The 22421-nt window shown below is 40.5% G+C and overlaps 1 protein-coding gene across 2 annotated transcripts in view; it reads left to right on the top strand.

The window, feature by feature from the left end:
* The first annotated feature begins 12270 nt into the window (after window positions 1-12270).
* The window catches only part of Uprt (uracil phosphoribosyltransferase homolog), a 29933-nt gene continuing 19782 nt past the window's right edge, over window positions 12271-22421 (top strand). The window contains exon 1 of one of the 2 annotated variants that reach the window (XM_027432849.2): window positions 12271-12472. In XM_027432849.2, the coding sequence (XP_027288650.1) occupies window positions 12426-12472 (47 nt within the window). In that variant the 5' untranslated portion in view covers window positions 12271-12425. Of the gene's footprint in view, window positions 12803-22421 lie in introns of both variants that reach the window. The other variant, XM_027432848.2, reaches the window with a different exon arrangement.

Raw genomic sequence — 22421 nt, 5'->3', positions numbered from 1 at the left:
TAAAGATGATAGAGGCTGCTAAAGAGAAAATGGAAAATTCTCTTAAGGAAATGGAGGAAAAGACAAATAAAAAATTAGACGAAATCAGTAAATCCCTTTTAAAAAGCCAAGAAAACTAAGAAAAAAAACAAACAAGTGAAGGAAACACAGCAATCCAAATTAGATTAAATCAAACTGAATTAGAAAAAGCCCACATTTAATGGATACAAAACTCCCAGATGATTTTCCAGCCCCTCGGAGAGGAGACAGAAAAGAAACTGGAAAACCAGGAATCTATTTTCTGGTGGACAGTTTAAATAACTTGTGGGAATGGTCTTGAGCATCTCTGGGGGATGGGTCATCATTTGATGGGCTTTCTGAGAAGCAGCAGGGGTTGGGGAGAGATAGGGGAGGAGGCTTGGGGTGAAGTTTCCACCATAATAGTCCAGACTCTTTGGGTCTATGGATGATAGGAGCTGGGGTGGAGCTTCCACCATAATATCCCAGACTCTTTGGGTGTATGGATGCCAGGGACTGGTGTGGAACTTCCACCAGAACATTTTATAATACATGATGCTATACTTCATCTCAGCCAAACAAAGGTATAGGTTGGTGTAAATGGGTTCATATTATTAGTTCATAGTCCTGTAATTCCATTTTAACAAACCAAAAGAGAACCCATTTAATTAATTTTGTAAAACCAACTCACTGATAAGTGGTTCAGATACTGCAATTTGCAAAGTAGAAGTTGCATGCTCTGTTATGATTTGCTTTTGACAGATTAAATCCAGTTCATGCAGGCACTTTGATAATGAGGTTATCTGCAATTATGTTTTTCTGCCAGAGAATGGATCCCTCAGAAACAGGCTTAAGTGAGGTTTGAATAAAGAGAATTTATTGGGAGAGTGTTCTTGAGAACATCTGCCATGGAATAAAAGAAATATGATTGAGCCCAGCTTGGTGGTACAGGCCATTAATCCTAGCTGAGAGGCAAAACAGGAGGATCTCTGAGTTTGAGGACAGCCTGGTCCCCAGGACAGCCAGGGCTAAGTAGAGAGACCCCATCTCAGAGAGAGAGAGAGAGAGAGAGAGAGAGAGAGAGAGAGAGAGAGAGAGAGAGAGAGAGAGAGGAGGAGGAGGAATTGAGTTCAGGGAGAAGCTACAATAAAGGTTTCACTGAGCCCAATGAGAGGTCTGGGAGATGGACTGGCCCTTCATATTAACTCAAGGTTACTTACCTTTTTGTTCTTGTTCCTGCAACTAAATAACTGTCAAGGAGCAATTTCTGGGGTAAAAGGCTTATTTTGGCTCCTGGTTCAAGGAATATAGAACATCATAGTGGAGAAGGCATGGCAGCAGAATACCTCCTATTTGTGCATTGGGAAGTTGCTTGCTCATATTTCAGAAAATCAAAAAACAGATAAAGGCGCAATGCTGGAAGGCAGACTTCCCACTTTTCTTTATATATTCGGTCTGGAACCACATCCCTGGGGATGATACCTGTTCACATTCACAGGAGGCCTTCATCCCCTCAGTTAATCCTTTCTGGAAAAAACTCTTGTCTCATTAGTGTTATACTTATTAATCCAACAAGACTGACAACTGAAACTATCCATCACAGGGCATGCTTCTTTGTATTCACCCAGGATGCAGTCTGCCCCTGTGGAAGAAAACAGCGTGTGGAACATGGAATAGAGCAGATCTCTCAGACTCAGCCTAGGATAATTCTTAGAGAGGGAATTAGTTGCAAATCTTGTAAGGTAGCCTTCCAGGTGGCAAGGGGATTAGCATTAAAGTTCTTAATGGAATATGTGGGTGGCACACCATAGCATCCATCCCACTTTTCTTTCTTTGCATGCCACCTCCCACCATTTACTTATACCAACATCTTCAAATAGCTTCATTCATTCCATGCCTTACTCTGCACTATAAAGCCCTTCACAGAGTTCCAAAGAATTATCCCCTCTTTTTTATTTTTAAATAAACACTTTATTAATGATTAAGGCAACAGGAAGTGAGGGAGCTAACCATAAACTATAAACTTGGAATGATGACACCTTCAGCTCTTAGAAGGTCAATTTTATAAGCTTTCTTTTAGACATATAATGTATGCTCTTTTCTATGAGATCTGCCTATACTGCCCCCCCACCACTTCCCTGGGGGATTGTTTAGGATCTATCTCTAGGGAAGGCTTTGTACTCAACAACTAATCTAACTTCCAAGGACTAAGAAACATATATTTAAAACGTCATTACAGTTTTTGAAATGTTCATTTTTTTTGTACTATCAGTTAGCCTGGAGGATATTATGTTCAATGAAATGGGTTGTTAGACCCTCCGAAAACTCAGGGTCCCAGGCCAGGTTCGCGGTCACCCCAATCACCAGGCGGATTCGAGAGCTTGCTGCAAACTGCACGAGGCTTTATTGTAATTTAACGAGCTAACCCCATGTTAGCTCGGGTCTTTCACCCACCTGCCATGGCGGACGGCTAGAAAAGACGGCTCCTTGGGTCTCCCAAAAGATCTTATAGGGCAGCGTAAGGGGAGTGTCTAGGGGTACGCACAGGCTCACGATTGGTGTGCTTCCAGGCTTGGAGGGCTTGCCCTGTGTTGATTGGTCAACTGGTTGTTATGGCCCATAGGCCCTCCCAGGGTGGTTGCTATGCTCTCTACGTCATTGCTGTGTGCTTGTCTGTAAAGCACACCCAGGGTCGTAAAGCATAGCGCCACCAGCTAACTTCCGATTGGCTCCTTGTCACGAGACAGGCATCTGACTTTCTAGTGACTAACTTCTGATGGGTTCCTTGTCACGAGACAGGCATCTGACCTCTACGTGACCAAGGCAGGTTTATGGCAAGCACGTGTTCGGCTGTTATGGCTGCCAAAAGGAAGCTGGTTCCTTCATTCCCCCATTTTCTTTTCTGGAAATTCCAATCATGGAATTGCTGTCTCTCTAGCATCCCCATCAGGGAGTGATAGATATTGGCATCCCCATGTAAGGGAGTTCCTTTTGACTTAGCATTTTAACCAGGGAAAATGGACGGCGAAATTCTTTTCCAAACTGCTTCCTGCTGACTTTGGGACGAAGTTAGGGACCCCAGAAGGTTGAAATGCTAGTCAAAAGCAAAAAGGAATTTAGGCAATGGGGAATCCATCAGGGGCTTTTGGCAGACACTGTTGCAGAGATAGGGGGTGTCCACATCAGCAGACTGGTTCACATCCATAGCAAGTCCAGGGCTCGCAGTCTACTTAGAACAGCCTGTAGTCAGCAACTGATACTCAGATGTCTGTCAGAAGCAGAAACCTGTTTAAGACATATTTAAACTAGGAACAGAGGTTAAAACTTATTTACTGAAGCCCACAGTGCAGAAAAAGCAGATATCTGGATATCTGTTCAAACAGCAAGAACATATTTATAACTTTGAGTCCTAGCAAAAACTACAGATTTGGGCTATAAGCATGTACATTTCTCTTCTGTCCAGAGAGCCAGGTATGGATTGGACAGAGGTGCCTTTGGCCTGATGAAAAGCCCTTTAAGTTTGTACTTAGATGACAACCAAAATAAACTTAAAAACCTTGAGCTTGTGCCTGAACAGTAGATAGTTACTATTTTATCAGCTAACATACTGACTAGTCTATAGTGGATCTGACTGCCTGATGCTGTCAAGCTGACAACCAGTAATATTTCAGAGATCTGAGAAGGGTATATTTTATCCGAATCTACTAAAAAGTGACAGAAGCCAGTTAGAAGCAAGTCCATATACAGTTAGCCAAACCCAAGTTTCTCCATTACCGCTGGAGGCAGGTGTCTCAAAGACCAGCAATCTTCACCAGGCCTATAATGTGAGAGGTTTTTTTTCTCATGTGGAAGAGGGACATGGAAAAGACTGACCTTGTTTTGTCTAGGCAAAGGGATGCAATCAATTTTCCAGTGTCCAGCAGCTTTGTCCACAGTCTCGGCCAGGTTCTGGCAGGCGGCAGATATCACATCTGAGCATCTCGCTCACTGGTCCAGGTGCAGGAACTGGGTTGCCTCTTAATCTTCTTTGGAGATTTTGGGTCACTGTCAGGATCTGGCAGTCTGTCTGACATTATAAACTTTAAAGATAACAATTTAAATGCCATATTCTGAAGATCTCTGGGTCTGTTTGTCTGTTTTAGTTACTTTCCTTAAGCATATAAGAAGCACACAGGTGGCTAGTTAAAGTTTTTCTGTAATACAGCTGAACTTAAAACTGCATAGAGCTACCTTATATTCCTTAAACAGTAGCTTAACTTTTTTCTGAGGCAGGGTTTTTTTGTGACTTTGGAGCCTGTCCTGGAATTCGATCTGCCGGACCAGGCAGGCCTTGAACTCATAAAGATCCATCTGCCTCTTTCTCCCGAATGCTGGGATTAAAGGCGTGTGCCACCAACGCCCTAAACTTAAAGGCGTGTGCCATCAACACCCTGAGCTTAAAGGTGTGTGCTACCAACAACCTAAACTCAACTTCTGAAGACACAAACTGTAACAGATTAGCATCTTTTATAAAACAAGAACTTTACATTGTCAGGCTTTGCTTAAGAATAATTCTAAATTGAAGCTCTTTAAGTACAAACAATAATAAAAACAAACATTTGAAAAACTGGTTTTAAAAAGAAATTTAAATTCCCTTAAGGTCTTTCTGTAATATATAGAAGCATTAACATTTTAAATCTTAATTGAAAAACTTGTTTCTAAGATGGTATCTCTAATTTCCATGCAGTCACCTTTAGTCAAGATGGCGGTTTAAGTATTCTTTTTTTAATTTCAGCAAAATGGCGACCAGTCAAGTCATGTGACCAGTTACAAAATGGCCGTAACTTGCTTTGCTTAACATGCTTAAGTTTATACCAGGAAATAGGACATTTTTTTAAAACAAGTATACATAATTTACTTGAGAAATAAACAGGACCTTTTTTTAAAAACAAAATCAGCTTAATATGGTAAAAATTTTAATTTATATTATCATTTTTAAAATTTACTGTTTGTAGACATGAGAAACCATAGCATAGTTTACATTTTTTTTCACTTGTAACAACCTTTTCTCTGACCTTCGACAACTTTCCTCTGACCTTCTATAACTTACTTTAACCCTCTAACTTTCTGTAACATTTATTTTAACCCTCTAACTTTCTGTTTTCTCTGACCTCCAACAACTTGCTTTAACGCTCTATAACTTTTACCTCTTGCTTTAACTCTCTATAACCTTTTAGTTCATTTCTCTGACTCTCTTAGACATTCTTAGACAAGTTTTTTTTTCTTTTTTTTATTATTTAAGTCTCCTACATTTTTTTTTTATTTTTTAGTCAACATAAAAATTTTGTCAAAGTCCCTTTTACAGTTCTTAATAACTTTAAGGCCGTTTAGATGTCCGGATCAGGCCAGATAAGTTCATACGCTCGAGCTCCATGTGCTCAAGGCAGAGAGACCTGGGGTGGGGGTGCTGCTGGTAACCCCAGACCCTTGGCCACTCCAGGGGTGGGAAAAAGACTCCTGCGGCCCCCCTGCATACCATGTGTGTGGAGCACAGAAAGATGGGTAGCAGATGGTGGCCTTGTAGCCATGTTCCCTCAGAGCAGGGAAACAGCCACAACGGCAGCTGGGGCAGAAACAGCCCTACTGGGCATGCCTCATAGACCCGCAGGTGGGAATAGAAAGGGGGTGGTGTGGTGGATCCTGAATTGAAAACCAATGATGATAACACAGAATAGACAGGAAAGAATAGACGCCAACCCAATCCGCCCGCGCTGCTTATAAGGCAATGGCGCCGGAAAGCCAAGCGGCAGAACCCGGCGGCTAACTGAGGCGGGTCCAAGTGTCCTTGGCCCGCGTCCGTACCTCTTGGGTCCTGGGTGTCCTCAGAGTGGCAGTCTGTCCTCCAGCGCATCTGCTGATCATAGTTGAGGTGGCGCCACGTGCTCAGAGAATCAAGAAAAGACCCCTGACCCCCTGACCCATGCATGCCATGTGCGTAGGGAGAGCAGGGACAGAAAGAGATGCTTAAGAAACACATAACACAAATGACAGCACATTAGACAGCACAAACATTAGACAGGACAAACCGCGGCAAAGAAATGGTGCCCCAAACCAAAATTACAACCAAACCTTGGACTTTCATCCAGGGTGGAACCAAGGTTCTCGCAAGTCTGCTTACCCTATGGTTCAATTACAAATTCTGCGCAGATCAAATACAAATTACAAATTCTGCGCAGATCAAATCAAGCAACCCTCGGACTTTTGTCCAGGGCAGGACTTTAGGGTCATCCCCAGAAGTCCGAATTACAAATACAAATTCTGCACAGATCAAATACAAATCATGGCACCAAACCAACAACACAGCAAGAGACAAAACAAGAAACATAGAACATTGAACATATATAAATTGCGAGCTCTAATCATCTGACTTTCTAGTGACTAACTTCTGATGGGTTCCTTGTCACGAGACAGGCATCTGACCTCTACGTGACCAAGGCAGGTTTATGGCAAGCACGTGTTCGGCTGTTATGGCTGCCAAAAGGAAGCTGGTTCCTTCAGGGTCAGACACAGAAAGACACATACTGGACATATTTGTGTATGTATTGAATTAAAAAATTGAACTAAAGAATCAGAGAGTAGGATGGTGATTGCTGGGACTGGTGATATATGGGAATGAGGAGATACTGGTCAAAGGGTATGCTGTTAGCTTTTTATTTTTTGTTTTTTAACTTGACACAATCTAGAGCCACCTAGAAAGAGGGAGTATCGTTAGAAATAAGTTCGAAGCTACACAAAAGGAGACCAGCACTCCACTTGAAGAGTCTGAATAAGGTAAACTTTACTCTGGATCCAAAGGGTGTGTCTGGAAGGGTGAACACAAAGACAGGAAGTACACTTGGCTTTTATTCTATTTAGGTGCTCATGACTGTGTCTTTGCCCCTTTTGCTGGGATCTGACCTCCCAGCCTTTCAAGACTGTCTACTTTTAAAAGAGTTCACAAAGGAAATGAAGGAAAGGGGTTGCTGCTCCAGACCATCAAGTTCCTGGAATGCAGTAAAAGCCTTTGTTTAAACAAAGGCTTTACCATGTGGGGATAGATTAAAACATTTGCATAAAAGTCTTACAAGGTGGGAGATAAAAAGATTTGAATTCTTTATCAAAAAACACACGTTTTACTGTGTTTGATAAAAAGATTAATATTTAGTGTTTCTTAAATGTCTTGAGGAATTCTGTGGGACATTATCATGATTAATGATTTATGTGGGAGGTCCCAACCCACAGTGAGCCTGAGTTGCATTAAAAAGCAAGCCAGGGTTGGGATGGGGGATGTCTTAGCAGTTAAGAGCATTTGTTGCTCTGGAAGAGGACCTGGGTTCCATTACAAGTATCCAAATGGTGATTGCCACTCATCTGTAATTCCAGTTCCAGGGATCCAGTGGCTTCTTCTGACCTCCATGGGCACCAAGCATGTACATGGTACACCTACAAACATGTAGGCAAAACACTCACACAAAATAAAATGAAGAAGTCTTTTAAAGCAAGCTGAACAAGCCACAAGGAACAATGAGCAAGCAGTAGTCCTCCACGGTCTCCTCTTTAGTTCCTGTCTTCAGGTTCTTGCTGGAGTTTCTGCTCTGACTTCCCTTCATGATGGACTGTAATTAGGTTGAGTAAGCAAATAAACCTTTTCCTTCCCAAGTTGCTTTCAGTCATGGTGTTTTATCACAGCAATAGAATACAAACGAGGACAAAGGCTATAAACTTTCAGCCAGAAAATAAATAAATTCTGGGACCTATTGTGCAACATGGTGACTGTCATTCATATTGTATTGTATCCTTGATATATCCTTGTTACAGAGTACATCCCTTTAGGGTGTTAGAAGAGTTAATTCAGGGTCTTGTTGCATAGCCCAGGCTACGCTATATCTCACTTGCTGCCCTGGTTGGTCTCAAACACTCTATCCTCCTGCTTTAGCCTCTTAAGGGCTAGAGTTATACCTGGGCTACACAGGAAGACTTTGTTCCAATAAAATAAAATAAAATAAAATAAAATAAAATAAAATGGAATCAAGATAAGGAATACACCTGAATGATCACACATTTTGGGGAAAAAGTGTACAACAGTTTCATTGGCTTTCCTTTTAACTAACATGCTTTTTTTCATGTCATGTCATAAGAATCTTTTTTTTATTAGTTCAAATTAGGAACAAGCTTGCTTCACATGTCAATCCCTTCTCACTCTCCCTCTCCCTCTCCCTTTCCCTCTCCCTCTCCTTGCCCTCCTCCCCAACGCCCCACCAGCCCCCACCCCATCCCCCCTCCGCTCCCCAGAGAGGGAAAGGCCCTCCATGGGGGCTCCCCAAAGTCCACCACATCATGCCATGCTTTTGTTTTTAAGAAACTTAAAATTATAGCAAAGTGGCTTAAACATAATTAAAATCAATGCAAAGAGATTACCAATGCAAAGAGTTCAGGAGAGGACTATTATTTATTTATTTAGAGACAAGCACTCATGTAACTCAGGCTAACCTTGAACTCTAGATCCTCTCATCTTTACCTACCAAGTACTAGGATTACAGATGTGCACCACTATGGTCGTCTACGCATAAGAATTAAAACAAGATTATATCTAGATTCCTTAACTCAGTTACGTAACACAAATTTTGCACATACATATAGTATTACAGGTGAGATACTGTCTAGTACAATATAAGGTGTGGTCCACAATAGGAGACTACAACCAGGGCCGGGCATTGGTGGCACACACCTGTAATCCCAGCATTTGGGAGGCAGAGGCAGGCAGATCTCTGTGAGTTCGAGGCCAGCCTGGTCTCCAGAGCTAGTGCCAGGGTAGGTTCCAAAGCTACACAAAGAAACCCTGTCTCGAAAAATTAAAAAAAGAGAGAAGACTATAACCAGGACAAGTCTGAGGACATTATTTACAGAAGCAAATTGAGTTTCTCAAATTTAGTTTTAAATGTATGTTCCTGCATTTATGGCTTGCATGACATTGTCAGGTGAATGAATCTCTCTTCATTTTCCTATTTGTTTTTGTTTTTGTTTTTCGAGACAGGGTTTCTCTGTGGCTTTGGAGGCTGTCCTGGAACTAGCTCTTGTAGACCAGGCTGGTCTCAAACTCACAGAGATCCACCTGCCTCTGCTTCCCGAGTGCTGGGATTAAAGGCGTGTGCCACCAACGCCTGACTCATTTTCCTATTTGTAAAATGGAGATAATAAGATGGATCACATACAAAAGTCATTAGAAAGTTTAAGTAAGATACCTAAAGAATAGAAAATAGAGTTTAGTAAAAGTTCTCTTTAGTTTTCTCCCAACTTTACTATTATTAGTTAGTTGTTACTTTAAACTCCTAAGTCTGACTTTTCTCACCTGTTTTGTCATGTCAAATGAGATAAGAAAGTGATCTCAAGGGACTGCACAGCTACATGTGAAGGACTCCTGTTAGGATGTAGTTTCTAAAAACCTTTAAGAATCTTCTTAAGTTCTGAGCTTGGGCCTCTATATTTGACAGTCTCACCAATTTAGGGCCTGGATTTAATCCATCACAGGTTAAGAAATACACGACAAAGCCTTGCCAATCAGAAACTGCTCTTGTGTTAGTTGCTTTTCAAAATGTGCTATCTCTTAAATATATCTTTTCAAAAAAGAGAAAAATGTATTAAACTGGTTTTAAAACAAACAAAACAACAAACCACCCAAAATGAAGCCATGTCAATTACTGCAGGAGAACTTTTCAGCTTTTAATTTATATGGCTTTCTACCTACATCAGAAAGTGGTAATCGAGAAAGCCAGGCTGAAATTAGTGTTGCCATTCCACCTATGACAAAGTTTTCAGTGCTGAATAATATTATCCCTGCTTTGCAAAGATCTAGGCTGTTCACCACCATTTGAAAATTTCAAGTCCTTCACTTATTTTATCTTGCAACTATTTTGACACCCAGTAAACTGTCCAGATTGTAATAGTAAAGATGCAATCAGTATTTCATTAACTGAATGATTTCATGGATCTCTACATGTAGGTAAAGACTGGGTTTAGGGTCTAATGACTAGGGCTCCTGTGTTAGCACCAATCCCTGTCAATGTGTGATCTTAGACATTTAATTTTGTGAGACAGGGTCTGTGTTTTCTCTTCCCCTCGAGCGCACGTGTGTGTGTGTGTGTGTGTGTGTGTGTGTGTGTGTGTGTGTGTGTGTCTATCCTAGGCTGGCCTTGAATTGGTGATCCTCCTGCCTCAACACCCTGGGGGCTGAGATTATTTATAGTCATATATTATCATGTCTGCCTTATTTTGAGTTATCAAATAAAAGAATGCATATGGATGCTTTGTAAATAGTAGAACACAAAACTTAATGTTATTATGATATTAATAATTAGTAAATTTTATCTTATGAGAACCTCAAATATATACCTGCTAATGCTTATTGGTGTATGTTTAAGCAACTGTATGTTTAACATGAAAGTGAAGACAGAAAACAGACTGGCAATTGTACTGTTCTAATTTATTATTCTACGGCATTGAAAATAAGGCCACAGGACTGATGAAACAATGGACAAACTCTAGTGCAGTTTTGGAGCCGGGATATCTTTGTTCATGATACAATACTGGGCTTCAGTGAATTTCCTTAGAGTATTCATTGACAAAACAGCCATTTGTTCTTGTCTACTTCAAGTTAGCAAGGTTTTAAACCTAGAGACCCTTTCATTTGCATTAGGTGCTAGGTGAAAAGATGTACAAGCTTTCAAAGGTGTGTGAGATTCCACTCGAGATTGTAATTTCACAGTGCAATGTAATTTATACAGTATTATATTTGTAGATAGTAATTTACAGACTTGGAAAGTGGGACACAGATGAGACACACAAAGAGGAAAAATGACTAATAACAGCACTGAAGCAACAAATGAGTGTATAAAATACAAAAGACAGCCAGATCAAGGTTCAATTTCTGCTAAAGGCCTAGATATTCTCATTATCTGTTACTCATATTTCTGTTAGTTTGTTTGTGTTGTTATAAAACAGAAAGGGTATCACAGGTGGGAAAAAGGTTTTAATAAAGGGCAGGGGAGAGAACAATATCTGACATGAAAGTGGAGAATAAACTACTGGGGGAGTGGAAGAGAAATAGGGGATGAGGGAGAGGAGTGGGGGAAGAAGGTCAACGCAAATAAAGCATGTATGACAATGATATAATGAAACCTATCATGTTGAAACAAGCAAACAAACAAATAAGTGAAACAAATTGTTGAGTTACTTGTTAAAAGATTCTTGGGTCCTATTTCACGACTACTGTATTAGAATCTCATGGTAAGCCTTGAGAAGTTTCTTATTGTATTATTTTTGGTTTGTTGTGTAACCCAGGCTGGCTTCGAACTCTTGATGCTTTTGTGTCAGCTTCCACAGTGCTGGAATTACAGATGTGTGGCTTCATGTCCAATCAAACTCAGCACTTTAGCAAGCTCTCCAATTGTTCTGACACACACAGATGCTTGAAAATTACTCTCCTAGATATTCTTATTCATCTCTTATGGTACCCACACATTTTTGAAAGGCATCTTCCCAAGTATTGTTTGGAAGAACAAAGTAATAGTTTATCGAAAATGACAACAAAATTTCCATGGTAACATGTGCAACCAATACTAGTAAGAAAAATGTTGGTGGTCAAGCACAGTTAGGAAACTGCAGCTTGTAAAACAGTCGAGAAAAGCCAGGCTTTTTTGCTAGGCATTCTTGCGTCTTTTTTTTTTTTTTTTTTTTTTTTTTTTTGAGACAGCGTTTCTCTGTGTGGCTTTGGAGCCTATCCTGGCACTCGCTCTGGAGACCAGGCTGGCCTCGAACTCACAGAGTTCCGCCTGCCTCTGCTGGGATTAAAGGCGTGTGCCACCAACGCCTGGTTTAGGTATTCTTACTTTATCTCCTTCTGCAACACAGATAAGCTGTTATTAGCTTCAAGAAGCAACTAACGACTCAAGTACAATTTCTTTGTCAAATCAGAAAGTCTGAAAGCATTTGCCTTCCACGTATAACCCACCCGTACTTTCTCTGGCTGTACCAAAGTTGTGATTGCAGGAAGTCCTACGGGTTTCCCGAGGACTCAGCAATCAGGAATCTCCGGTTCAACCACGTTTACCAGGCTACGTGCAAGAATTTATCAGGCAGGAAAGACTCAAAGAGTTAACAAGCTAGCGTGCTTCAGACTGGCAGGAAGACAGGCCAATAAGGTGTCTAAGCCGGCAGTGCGTCTGGTGTGGGCGGGTATGGAACAAAGCGTGCGAAAGGACCGCGGAGGCCTAGGGGTGAGAGGGCAGCCAGAGTTAGAGATTTGGAGGAGGCGGGGGCCCGGAGAAAGCACGTGTTCACATCCCTTTCTTCCTGCTCTTTATTCCTTTATTCTTGGGGGTTGATAGCTGCGGGGACAGCCCGGGGCCCGGTGTATGGCCACGGAGTTACAGCGTCAGGACTCCATGCCCTGTCACAACCGGCAAGTAAACTCTACTTCTACCCCTAGTCCCGAGCGTCTGCGAGCAGACGACCAGATCCTGGATCATGCCGAAGAAAATAACGCTGCTATGGCTAAGCTGACTCTCCTCCCCGGGCACGCCCATTCTAGCGTGCTCTCAGATCGGGACTCTCAGGCCTGCTGTGGCACTAATCTTCACTCTGAGAACCACAGTGATAGTAGCAACTACGAGGCACCTGTCGGCGACTCCCTCCTAGGGGACTGTGAACTCTCCCGACAGATCGGGGCACAGCTTAAGCTGCTGCCTATGAACGATCAAATCCGGGAGCTGCAGACTATCATCCGGGACAAGTAAGCCCAGAGCGGAAGGGGAAAAGGGAGCAGAGGGGCTGCAGGGTGAAAGTAAAAAGCCTGTGTTTGCATTTGGCAAACTGGTCTTTGGGGATTAGAGTCAGGCCTCTTTCTTTGGAATGTGAGTAGGAGGGGAGTCAGCTAGACACGTCTATAGTCCTCTCTTAGTTCTTGTGGCTAACATTGCTTTGTGTAGGAATGAAACCTTTTAGGTAGCTTTCAGCGTCTTCCGGCCTCTTTGTCTCTCTTAAGCAGAACCAGTCCTCAACTATGCCAGGCAAGTACACACCCCTATGCCATCTGCTCAGTTCCTGACCACGTGGTAAATGTATAACCCAGAAAGGGTTACAGCCTATGGTTTTTATCACTTAACAGCCCAGGCTCACAGAAATAAAGCAATTTCAAGGGAAATGATACTGTGCTTCTCTGACCCTCTGACTCAGAGCATTTGCTACTGCATTTTGCTTACTGTTGGGGAGTTCAGGTTTACCTGGTCTCCAGAAAGTTTATCATTCCACTCTTCCCAAGCTTATCTTACTGGAAACTTAAAGGCTGTAGTTTTAACAGCAAAGGCAGCCTAAGAAGGCGTTGGACCATCCTAATTCCACAAATCAGTGTATCAAAATCTTCATGTTAAAATATTTTGGAATATGAGTTTTCTCAGATAAATGTGTACCACCATGAAATACAGCTGCCATCCTTCCTTTTTTGCCTTCCCTTTTCTTTTTCGAGACAGGGATTCCCTAATTGCTGTTCATACTCTGGCCTCAAACGCCAAGGCACAATCCAGCCTCCCAAGTGGGTGGACCTTCTGGACATGAGGCCATACCTGGCTCTTATTGGGAGCTTTAAATGAGTAGCTACAGCAAATAAGACCACTATCTTTCCAACGTTCCTTGACATTTAAAAAATGCCCTAACATAAATCAGATTTTAGCAACCTTTTCTTCATACTCCTGTAGGAGGTCCCTGTGTTTCCTCACTGCAGTTTTCCTGACTTGTTCACATGCACGCACCTTTAACATAGCAGCCTTGATTTGCTAACTGCCATCTCAGCAGCCTTCATTGGCTTATCAGAACCTTACCAAAGTTGGGCATATTTGGCCCCTTTTGGTTCTGAGATATCCTTGTTTCTGCTTTCTTTTGGAATTCCCTATATCGCTATTTATGGTCAGATCCTATTTTTCAAGGCTAAACCCATTCCTTCTGGCTGTTTTTCCCTGACTTTTTAAAAAGGAAGACTTGTCTTCTATTTTGAATATTATTACTTGTGTATGGATCTTACCTTGCTTATTGGGCTTTATTATGCTTTATGACAGAAATCATTTTACCTTTTCAATTACAACCATTCCTTGCCAGTCATAGATGCTCAATCATTAAACATTGTTTCCCCAGTCTGGCCTCAAATGTTTGATCCTCCTGTTTCAACTTCCTGGATGCTCGAGTTACAGGAGCACACTTCTATGCCTGGACCTAGCTCCTAAAATTACATTTATGAAACTGTACTATTGGTTCATAAAGAATCAGTATTGAAAACTGATCGAGTGATCTAATGGCATAGAGGCCTTTAAAACGATGAGGCATAGGCTTGGTAGTTGTTGGGACAATTGAAGAAAATCATCTGTGAAATAAAGAAAATTTGATGATTCTTGGAGTTAAGTAACTTTGGTTCTTGGACCTTATTGCACTTGTAGGTGAGTTTCAGGGCTCAGGAAATTTCTGGTAATTTTATTTTTCCAATGTAATGGTTGTTTTAAAAATATTATCTTTATTGAAGGACTGGAATTCAGCGCAGTGGCAGAACTCTCGAATTGTAGACACAAGACCTTGGATTTGATTCCAAGCACTTCAAATAAAAGAACATCTTTATTCAGACACAATTCCTATACAATACAATTTAAGTATTTTAAAGTAGACAGCTTAGTGGTTTTTTGTATGTTCACGGTGGTGTATCATCACCTACCACAGTCAGTTTTACAAAATAGTCATGCCCTCAGCAAGAGACCTCACAGGTTAGTTCACATTTCTTTAACATCCCCTGAATCCCTACGCAACAATTAGTTTACTGTAGATTTCCATCGGTTTGCCTATTCTGAACATTTCTTTATATTTTTCTTTGTGTGTGGTATATGTGCGTGTTCATACATGTTTGTGAAGGTATGTGTGTGGAGTATAAAGAGAGGTTGACATCTAGAATCCTCCATTACTACACGTAACCTTATTTTTTGAGACAGGGTCTCTTACTGAACCTGGAGCTCACTAATTCAGCAAGACTAGTTGGCCAGCAAACTCCAAGAATCCTTCCATCTGTTTCCCCAGTGTTAGGATTAAAGGTGTGCATCAACCCAGCCTTACACATGGGTGCTGTGGGATCTAAATTTAAGCCCTTATGCCTGTGTGCAAGCACTTTACTAACTGAGCCATCACCCTAGCCCTTAAATTTATTTATCAAATATAAAAACATGAACATTTTGCATATCAATGGAGTATTACATAATGGTTAAATTGGGTTAAATATGTTTCTTTCTCCAAGCACTTGTCAACCCTTTATGGTAAAAGCTTTCTAAATCTTTTATTCTCACTCTTTGAAATGTGCAGTACATTATTATTATCTGTAGTCAACCTACTGTGTAACAGTACAACAAAGCTTCTTGCTAATTAACTCGAACTCAGTTCTCCTTGATCAATCTTTCTACCTCCTTCTCTGCCCCCTTTCTCCCCCAGTCTATGCTGAAGTCCATTGGACTGTCAAATTCCCTGAGATCAAGTTTTCAAGATTCCACATATGAGTGAGAGTGTGGGGTTCTTGCTATTTTGGATAGTTCAAATGAAAGGAGTCATATACTATACGTACTATACGATGCTTATGTGGCTAGTTTCTTTTGGTGTAATGTTTTCAGGATTCGTTCCTTTTTTGTGGCTGAATGGTAACTTACTGTATAGAAATGCTGCACTTTATGCATCCAGTGGGTAGTGAACATTTGGGTAGTTTCCACTTTTTGGTGATGGTGAATAAAGCTGCTGTGAACATTTGCTTGAATGCCTTTGTGTAGGGGTGAGGATCTTCAGTTTTCATTAAATTTCATAAAGGATCATGATGTGAAGGTTAAAAGCCATTAATACAGAGCTTGGAGAGAGTATGACATTCCGCATTTATATATGATAGTGTCTGTATGTCTTGACTCTATTTCATTATTTAGAAAAGCTTGGATTATATAGCAACCTGAGAATAAGTGGAATCCTTTGTATTTTTCATCTGAGTTTGAAAGAGGAGACAGTAGAAGAACCCCATAAAGGGATCTTAGGCAAGATGTTTAACATCTTTGTGTTTCTGCTTTATCATTTATAAAATGAAGATGTTGGTACAGCCTCATGGAGCTCCTGAGAGTAAAACAAGATAGTATGCGTGAACACTGTTAGAAACTGTGAATCGCTGTGTATATTTACAGCATTTAAATTCTTCAAGTTGGAAATTATGCATGCTTTTTTCTGACACAGTATAAGGGATTTGCTTGTACAGAGAATTCAAACTCTTTATTTGAAAATCAATACCAAAGCCAGATCTTGTGGCTCATGCTGCTAATCCCAGCATTCAGGAGGCTCAGTGAGAAGGATTGCTGTGGTTTGAGGCTAGTCTGTGGTGATTAGTGAGGAACAAGCCAGCCAGAGCTACCTAGCAAGACCTTCCTCAAAACAAACAAAAATAACTGAGAAAGCCTACATAATTTGTATCCAGCTTTGACACAGTACAGAAAGACCTACTGATTTTTTTTCCTAATGAATCGGTGTTTATTCGGGGCTGGAGACAGGGTCTTTCTTTCTTTCTTTCTTTCTTTCTTTCTTTCTTTCTTTCTTTCTTTTTTTTAGTTTTGTTCTGTTAACCAGCATAATCTGTTAAAAGAAGCTTTCTCTTCTCCCCCCACCGCCCCTCTCTCTCTCATCTTGCCATTATGCAAGCAAGGTCTGTTTCAGGTACTGTAGGAGCTGACCGAGTGTCTGTTGTGAGCAGAGCAATATTCATGTAGGTCTAACATGGAGTGTGCAACTGGTTATCATAGTCTGTCCTCTTTGAGGCATATGCTTTCCTCGGTTTTGATAGCACAGCATATATATATATATAATATATATATAATATATATATATATTATGGAGGTGTCTGATAATAGAAGCCTTTGGAGTACATGTTGTTTCTTTTATTGTTCCTGGTTCTTAGAATCTATCTAGTAAAGGGATTGCTTTATGAATTGACTCTGGCATGGAGAAATGGGGTGATCCAACAGGACTGCAAGTTGTTGTATATCTATAAAGCAAGAAATATTGAGAACATTGTACTGATTTAAAATGACTTTATTTTTTGAAGTGTACAGTATTTGAGACATAATATGTTGGCTGTATTATTGAATTTCAAGGAAATGATTTTCTCTCTTTGAGAGTGCAGTAATCTAAACACCAAATGGAATGGATAATTTACTCAGCTACACATACATGGGTCACTGGCAAACGACGAAAAAGAAATGACTCCTTCATTTTCCTGTGGTTTCTTTTTTGTTGCTGTTGAAATGGATTAAACTATGCATTCTTCTCTTCCTGAATAATATACCCAGTAGAATCTGAGTGTAATGTCCTTTCCCCCTTGAACATGGTTCATGACCTCATGAAGGCAGTGAAGTGAATTTTAAAATCATTCTCCAGGTCCTAGTTGTTTGGGGGGGAGAGAAAATGAAGGGGAGAGAGAGAGAGGGAGAGAAAGAGAGAGAGAGAGAGAGAGAGAGAGAGAGAGAGAGAGAGAGAGAGAGAGAGGGAGGAGAGATTTGTCTCATGAAATATTAGAGTAAAGCTGTATTGTGAGCTGTTGAGTATATTCTGTCTGTATCCTTGTCCTGGGAGAGGCTTTGACATGGCTTCTGTAGGCTGCTTGGATGGAAGTTGAGCAATTATCTTAAGAGGTTTTCATTCCATAAAATGGCACCAAAGAACTACCTTCAGCCTTTTGACTAGTTTTTAGTCATCATGAGAGGAGACATTTAACCTCAGGTTGGGTGAAAGTCCTGTGCAGCCCCAGTATGAGTGTTGCCTAATATGATGTGACTCATCTAAGTAATGTAATGTTCTTAACTGAAGCTGTGCATTAGACCTGAGAATGAAGTCTTAAAAAAAAAAAAAAAAAAAAAAAAAAAAAAAAAAAAAAAAAAAAAAAAAAAAACAAGCCCCTGGCTCTCACCCTTGGTTGATTGTGCAGCGTTGGGTGGAACCTATTTGCAGGATTACAAACACCACAAATTCTGTGCTCATATGAGAACAGAATGACAAGGCTCCCTGGGTGGTGACCAACCTGGCTTCAAACTGGGAGGATAGAGTGATCCATGGAAACAGAAGTCGCTTAAAGAACTTGACCCAGCATCACCCTGGGATTAGAGGAATGTCAGTATTTGTCATTTCAATTTATATGGAACCAAAATGCTCACCATAGAGAAAATATGATTTACAGACAGTGGACATGTTTTTTTTTTTGTATAGTTCCCATTTGAATTTTCTAACTGGCTTTAGTGAAAGAGGGAAGTCCCATCTGTAAGTAACACAAATCTTTGATATAGTATGTGCTGGGTCTATCCTAGTAATGTCTCATCAGCTACATTGGACTCTAGCAAGCCAAAATGATACCTCTTGTTTTTCAACCTGCTTTTTGGCCTTTATATTGAACTCTGTTTGGAGATGCAAGTAAACAATGAATGCCACTCTATTTTATGAGCTTACCAAGAAGGTACTAGCAAGCTGTGACTTTGCTGACTTGCACCTGGCAGGTAGAAGAAGCTATTTTTTAAAAATTTTCCATTGAGTTAGATTTGTTCTAAGTATGTTATTAGGGATTTGTTGTTTGAAGGCAATGGGAGGAGTAAAATCAGTTGCAAACCATCTGCATGCTAAAGCAAACCTTGAGGCTGTTCTTGATTTTAGTAATCACGTAATGGAGAAGTAGAACTTATACTCTGAGAGTGCTCATTACATTGAAGCTTGAAATGAAACACATCTTTTTGATTGAGCCTGCCAGAACTGCTTTTATGTTTTATTTTCCTTCCACCTGTTGGTTTAACAAAGAAACTAAATATTAAGTCTGAGTGCTCACACTCCTAGTTTTAATACTCTTACTTTGAAAGTCCATTAAATTATGCCTGCACTTATCAGGTAAAACACGGGATGCCCAGTTAAATTGGAGTTCAAGTAGACAATGAACACACACACACACACACACACACACACACACACACACACACACACACACACACACTGCATGGAATTTCTGAAATTCAAATTTAATCTTGTATCCTGTATTTTTATTTGCTGAATGCTTACCCCCGGCTCCCTTCTCCAAATGTCACAAACAATCCATGTGTATAATCTTCCAGGAAGAAGAGTGATGTATTTCAACTTTTGAAATGACATCCAATTCAGTGTTCCTAGGATTTGATTTTAGTTCAGTTGTTTTGAGTTATGACTCAGGAGAGCTTGCCTTTAATTGCTTCTGGAAAGCATGCACTTTTTTTTTTCAAAGTGGGGCCTTATATGTGGCCCAGACCTTAAACTTGTTAGGGATGCCAGACTGTCTTTGAACTTTGTGATCTACGGACCTCATCCTCCCCAGTGCTGGTATCACAGGCTTGCACCACCACACCAGCAAAGGGTGTGTTGTATGCAGTAACCTTAGTGAATTATTTACAAGCGATATTATAAAACCATCTTCCTCTTCAGGAAGAACATTTTGTTGATTTGCTATGTGTACCTTTATTTTGAGATAGCGTCTTGCTATGTAGCCTGGACTGGCCTGAAACTCCTAGGCTTAACTGATTCTCTGTTGTGTGACGCTATTCCTGGGTGAACAAACATCACTTTTCCCAGATAGGGAACCAATGACACAACAAAGTAAGAAAACTATCAAAGTCTATCTTGGTGAGTGAACCAGTAAGTTCTGTTGGGGTTACTTACAGGAGCACCAATGACTCAAAGACAGCTGCATCACCAAAGCCCACCCCAGCTTGCCTGACACCTCTCAGAAGCTGGAACCCTGAAGTGTACTGCACAACCTGTAGGTTGGAGGGTGTTCTTTCCAGGTAGTTTAATTTGTCTGAGCCTTCTAGGCAGCTCGGCTGGTCTGAGGGTGAGTTTTAACAGTCCTTAGAATTTATATATGCTTGGGGCTATGGGGAGCTAGTTTATCTGGTCAATTTCAGGGGCTTTTTGTAGCTATTGAGTTGTTTATTGCTTAGCTTAACCACCTTCCCTGCAGGATGGAATTTTTCGTTTCCCTAAATAACATCCTGTTGTTTCACCACCCCTTTCGCATTCTGTGTCTGAGCAAGTTTTCTTCCAAGATGGAAGGTTTCAATCTCTGAGGAAACTGCTACAAAACATCCTCCTGCCTTGATCTTCCAATAGTTAGTCTTATAGGAATGTGTCACCACACCTGGTGTGGTGGTTTGAATGAGAATGGCCCTCCTAGGTTTATAGGTTTGAATGTTTGGTTCCCAGTTGGTGGACTATTTAGGAAGGATTAGTAAGTGAGGTCTTGTTGGAGGTGGTGTGGCCTTGTTGGAATAGGTGTGTCACTGGGGGTGGACTTTGAGGTTTCAAAAGCCCACACCAGCCCAGTCTCTGTCTCTTTCTCTCTGTCTCTCTTTCTCTGCCTCTCTCTCTGTCTCTTCCCCCACCTTGTGGATCAAAAGGAAGCTCTCAGCCAATGTTCCAGCTTCGTGCCTGCCTGTTTGTCCCCATGCTCCCTGCCATGATGGTCTTGGACTGACCCAATGAAATTATAAGCAAGCTCCCAGTTAAACAATTTCTTTTATAAGTTGTCTTGTTCACAGTGTCTCTTAATTGCAATAGAACAGTAACTAACACACCAGGCATCCAGTTTTTGTTATATTTTGTTTGAGATAGGATTTCCTTCTGTAGTGCAGTCTTACCTCCAACTCACTGTGCAGTTTAGGATGAACTCAAAACATTTGATCCTCCTTGTCAGTCTTCTGAGTGCTGGGATTACAGGTATAAACTACCTTCCCTGGCTCTCCAGAGATTGTAAAGTACTATCTAGACAGTCTTACTTAACAAATAGGAAAAATTTGCTTTTAGATACTCCATGTTAAAATGAATATTTGGTTTCTAGTATGAATCTTGTTTCCATGTGAAAATTGCATTTTAAAATGGCTGCCTTTGGTTTTCATCATATTGCTGCAGTATGTGGTGTGTGTATTTAAGGGGAGACTGTTTAGACAAGTAAATATTCTTAGATATAGTTATGTCTTTATTGTTGGACATGTTCAGAGCTTGTATAATTTAAAAGATCTCAGTTTGATATTAATTAGTTTCATGCTTTGGATTCTGATTGCTTGGATATTCCTGTTTATTGAAGTATGTGATATTCAGTTACTTAAATATGTTTTAGAATACTCTAGGATCTGGGTGTGGTGGTGTATGCCTTTAATCTCAGCACTTGAAGGCAGGGGCAGAGGGATCTCTGTGAGTTTGATGCCAGCCTGGTATATATAGGGAGTTCCAAGACAGCCAGGGCAATATAGACCCTGAATAAAAAATATTCTAGGGATGTGTGTCTGTATGATTTTGCCTTATGGCAGTTTTACATTATATTATTTTAGCCCATTCTTAGAAGATGGTTGGTATTTTACAAAGCTTTGTTTCTGTGGGACAAGATTTTTTGAATGGTTTTGAAATGTTATGAATAATTATGTTTTGAAACAAAGTGTTTGGGGTATAATACCCGGAGTCTAGTTTCCATTAAAACATATTTTTAAACAAATGATTCAGACCAGCATTGGGCCCAAAGGAGGAACTGAAAGAATACAGGCACCTAGATCTATCTGATAAGGAAATTCTGTGTTTGTGAAACTATTCTCCACAGTGTTAAGAATTTCAACATGATGTTGAGGGCCAGTGTGAATTTTTTTAAAAATGCAATCACTTTGTTGTATTCTAGCTTTACTTTAATTTCTAAATTGATTTAAAGTAAATAGTATGAGTTGAAGTCTCTCTAAAATAACAGAATAGTGGAATAACTTGGAACAATGAATGATTTCATTTGTAGATCAAATAACTGTCAAGAGAAGGCAATTCCTATTAGATTCTCAGTGTATACCTTTTGTAGAATGTAAAGTGCTTATTATGCAAAGGTTATCAGCTAAAGCTGATTTTGTGGGAGAGGGTATGAAAGGTGTTAAAATGTCTGATTCCAAAGTAAAATAACAGTTGGTGATATCTCTGATCACTTTACCTGATTTACCTTCTTTGTGTAATAACTTGATGTGCGAAAGACATGTTGTCAAATATATCATAGGATATTTCTTTAAGAAACTTCAGACTGGCAGGGCAGTGGTGGTGCATGCCTTTGATCCCAGCATTTGGGAGGCATAAGCAGGCAGGTTGCTTTGAGTTGGAGGCCAGCCTGGTCTATAGAGTGAGTTCCAGGATGGCGAGGACTGTTACACAGAGAAACCCTGTCTCAAAAACAAAAACAAAAAGAGAACAGAAAACTTCGGACTTGATGGCTTGGGAGATGGTTTAGTAGTTAAGAGTACTTGCTGCTCTTGCAGAGGATTCTGGTTCTGATACCA

The sequence above is a fragment of the Cricetulus griseus genome, chromosome X (genome assembly GCF_003668045.3).
Source record: "Cricetulus griseus strain 17A/GY chromosome X, alternate assembly CriGri-PICRH-1.0, whole genome shotgun sequence".
In the NCBI taxonomy this organism is placed as follows: Eukaryota; Metazoa; Chordata; class Mammalia; order Rodentia; family Cricetidae; genus Cricetulus; species Cricetulus griseus.
This window is presented reverse-complemented; position numbering and strand designations above follow the sequence as displayed.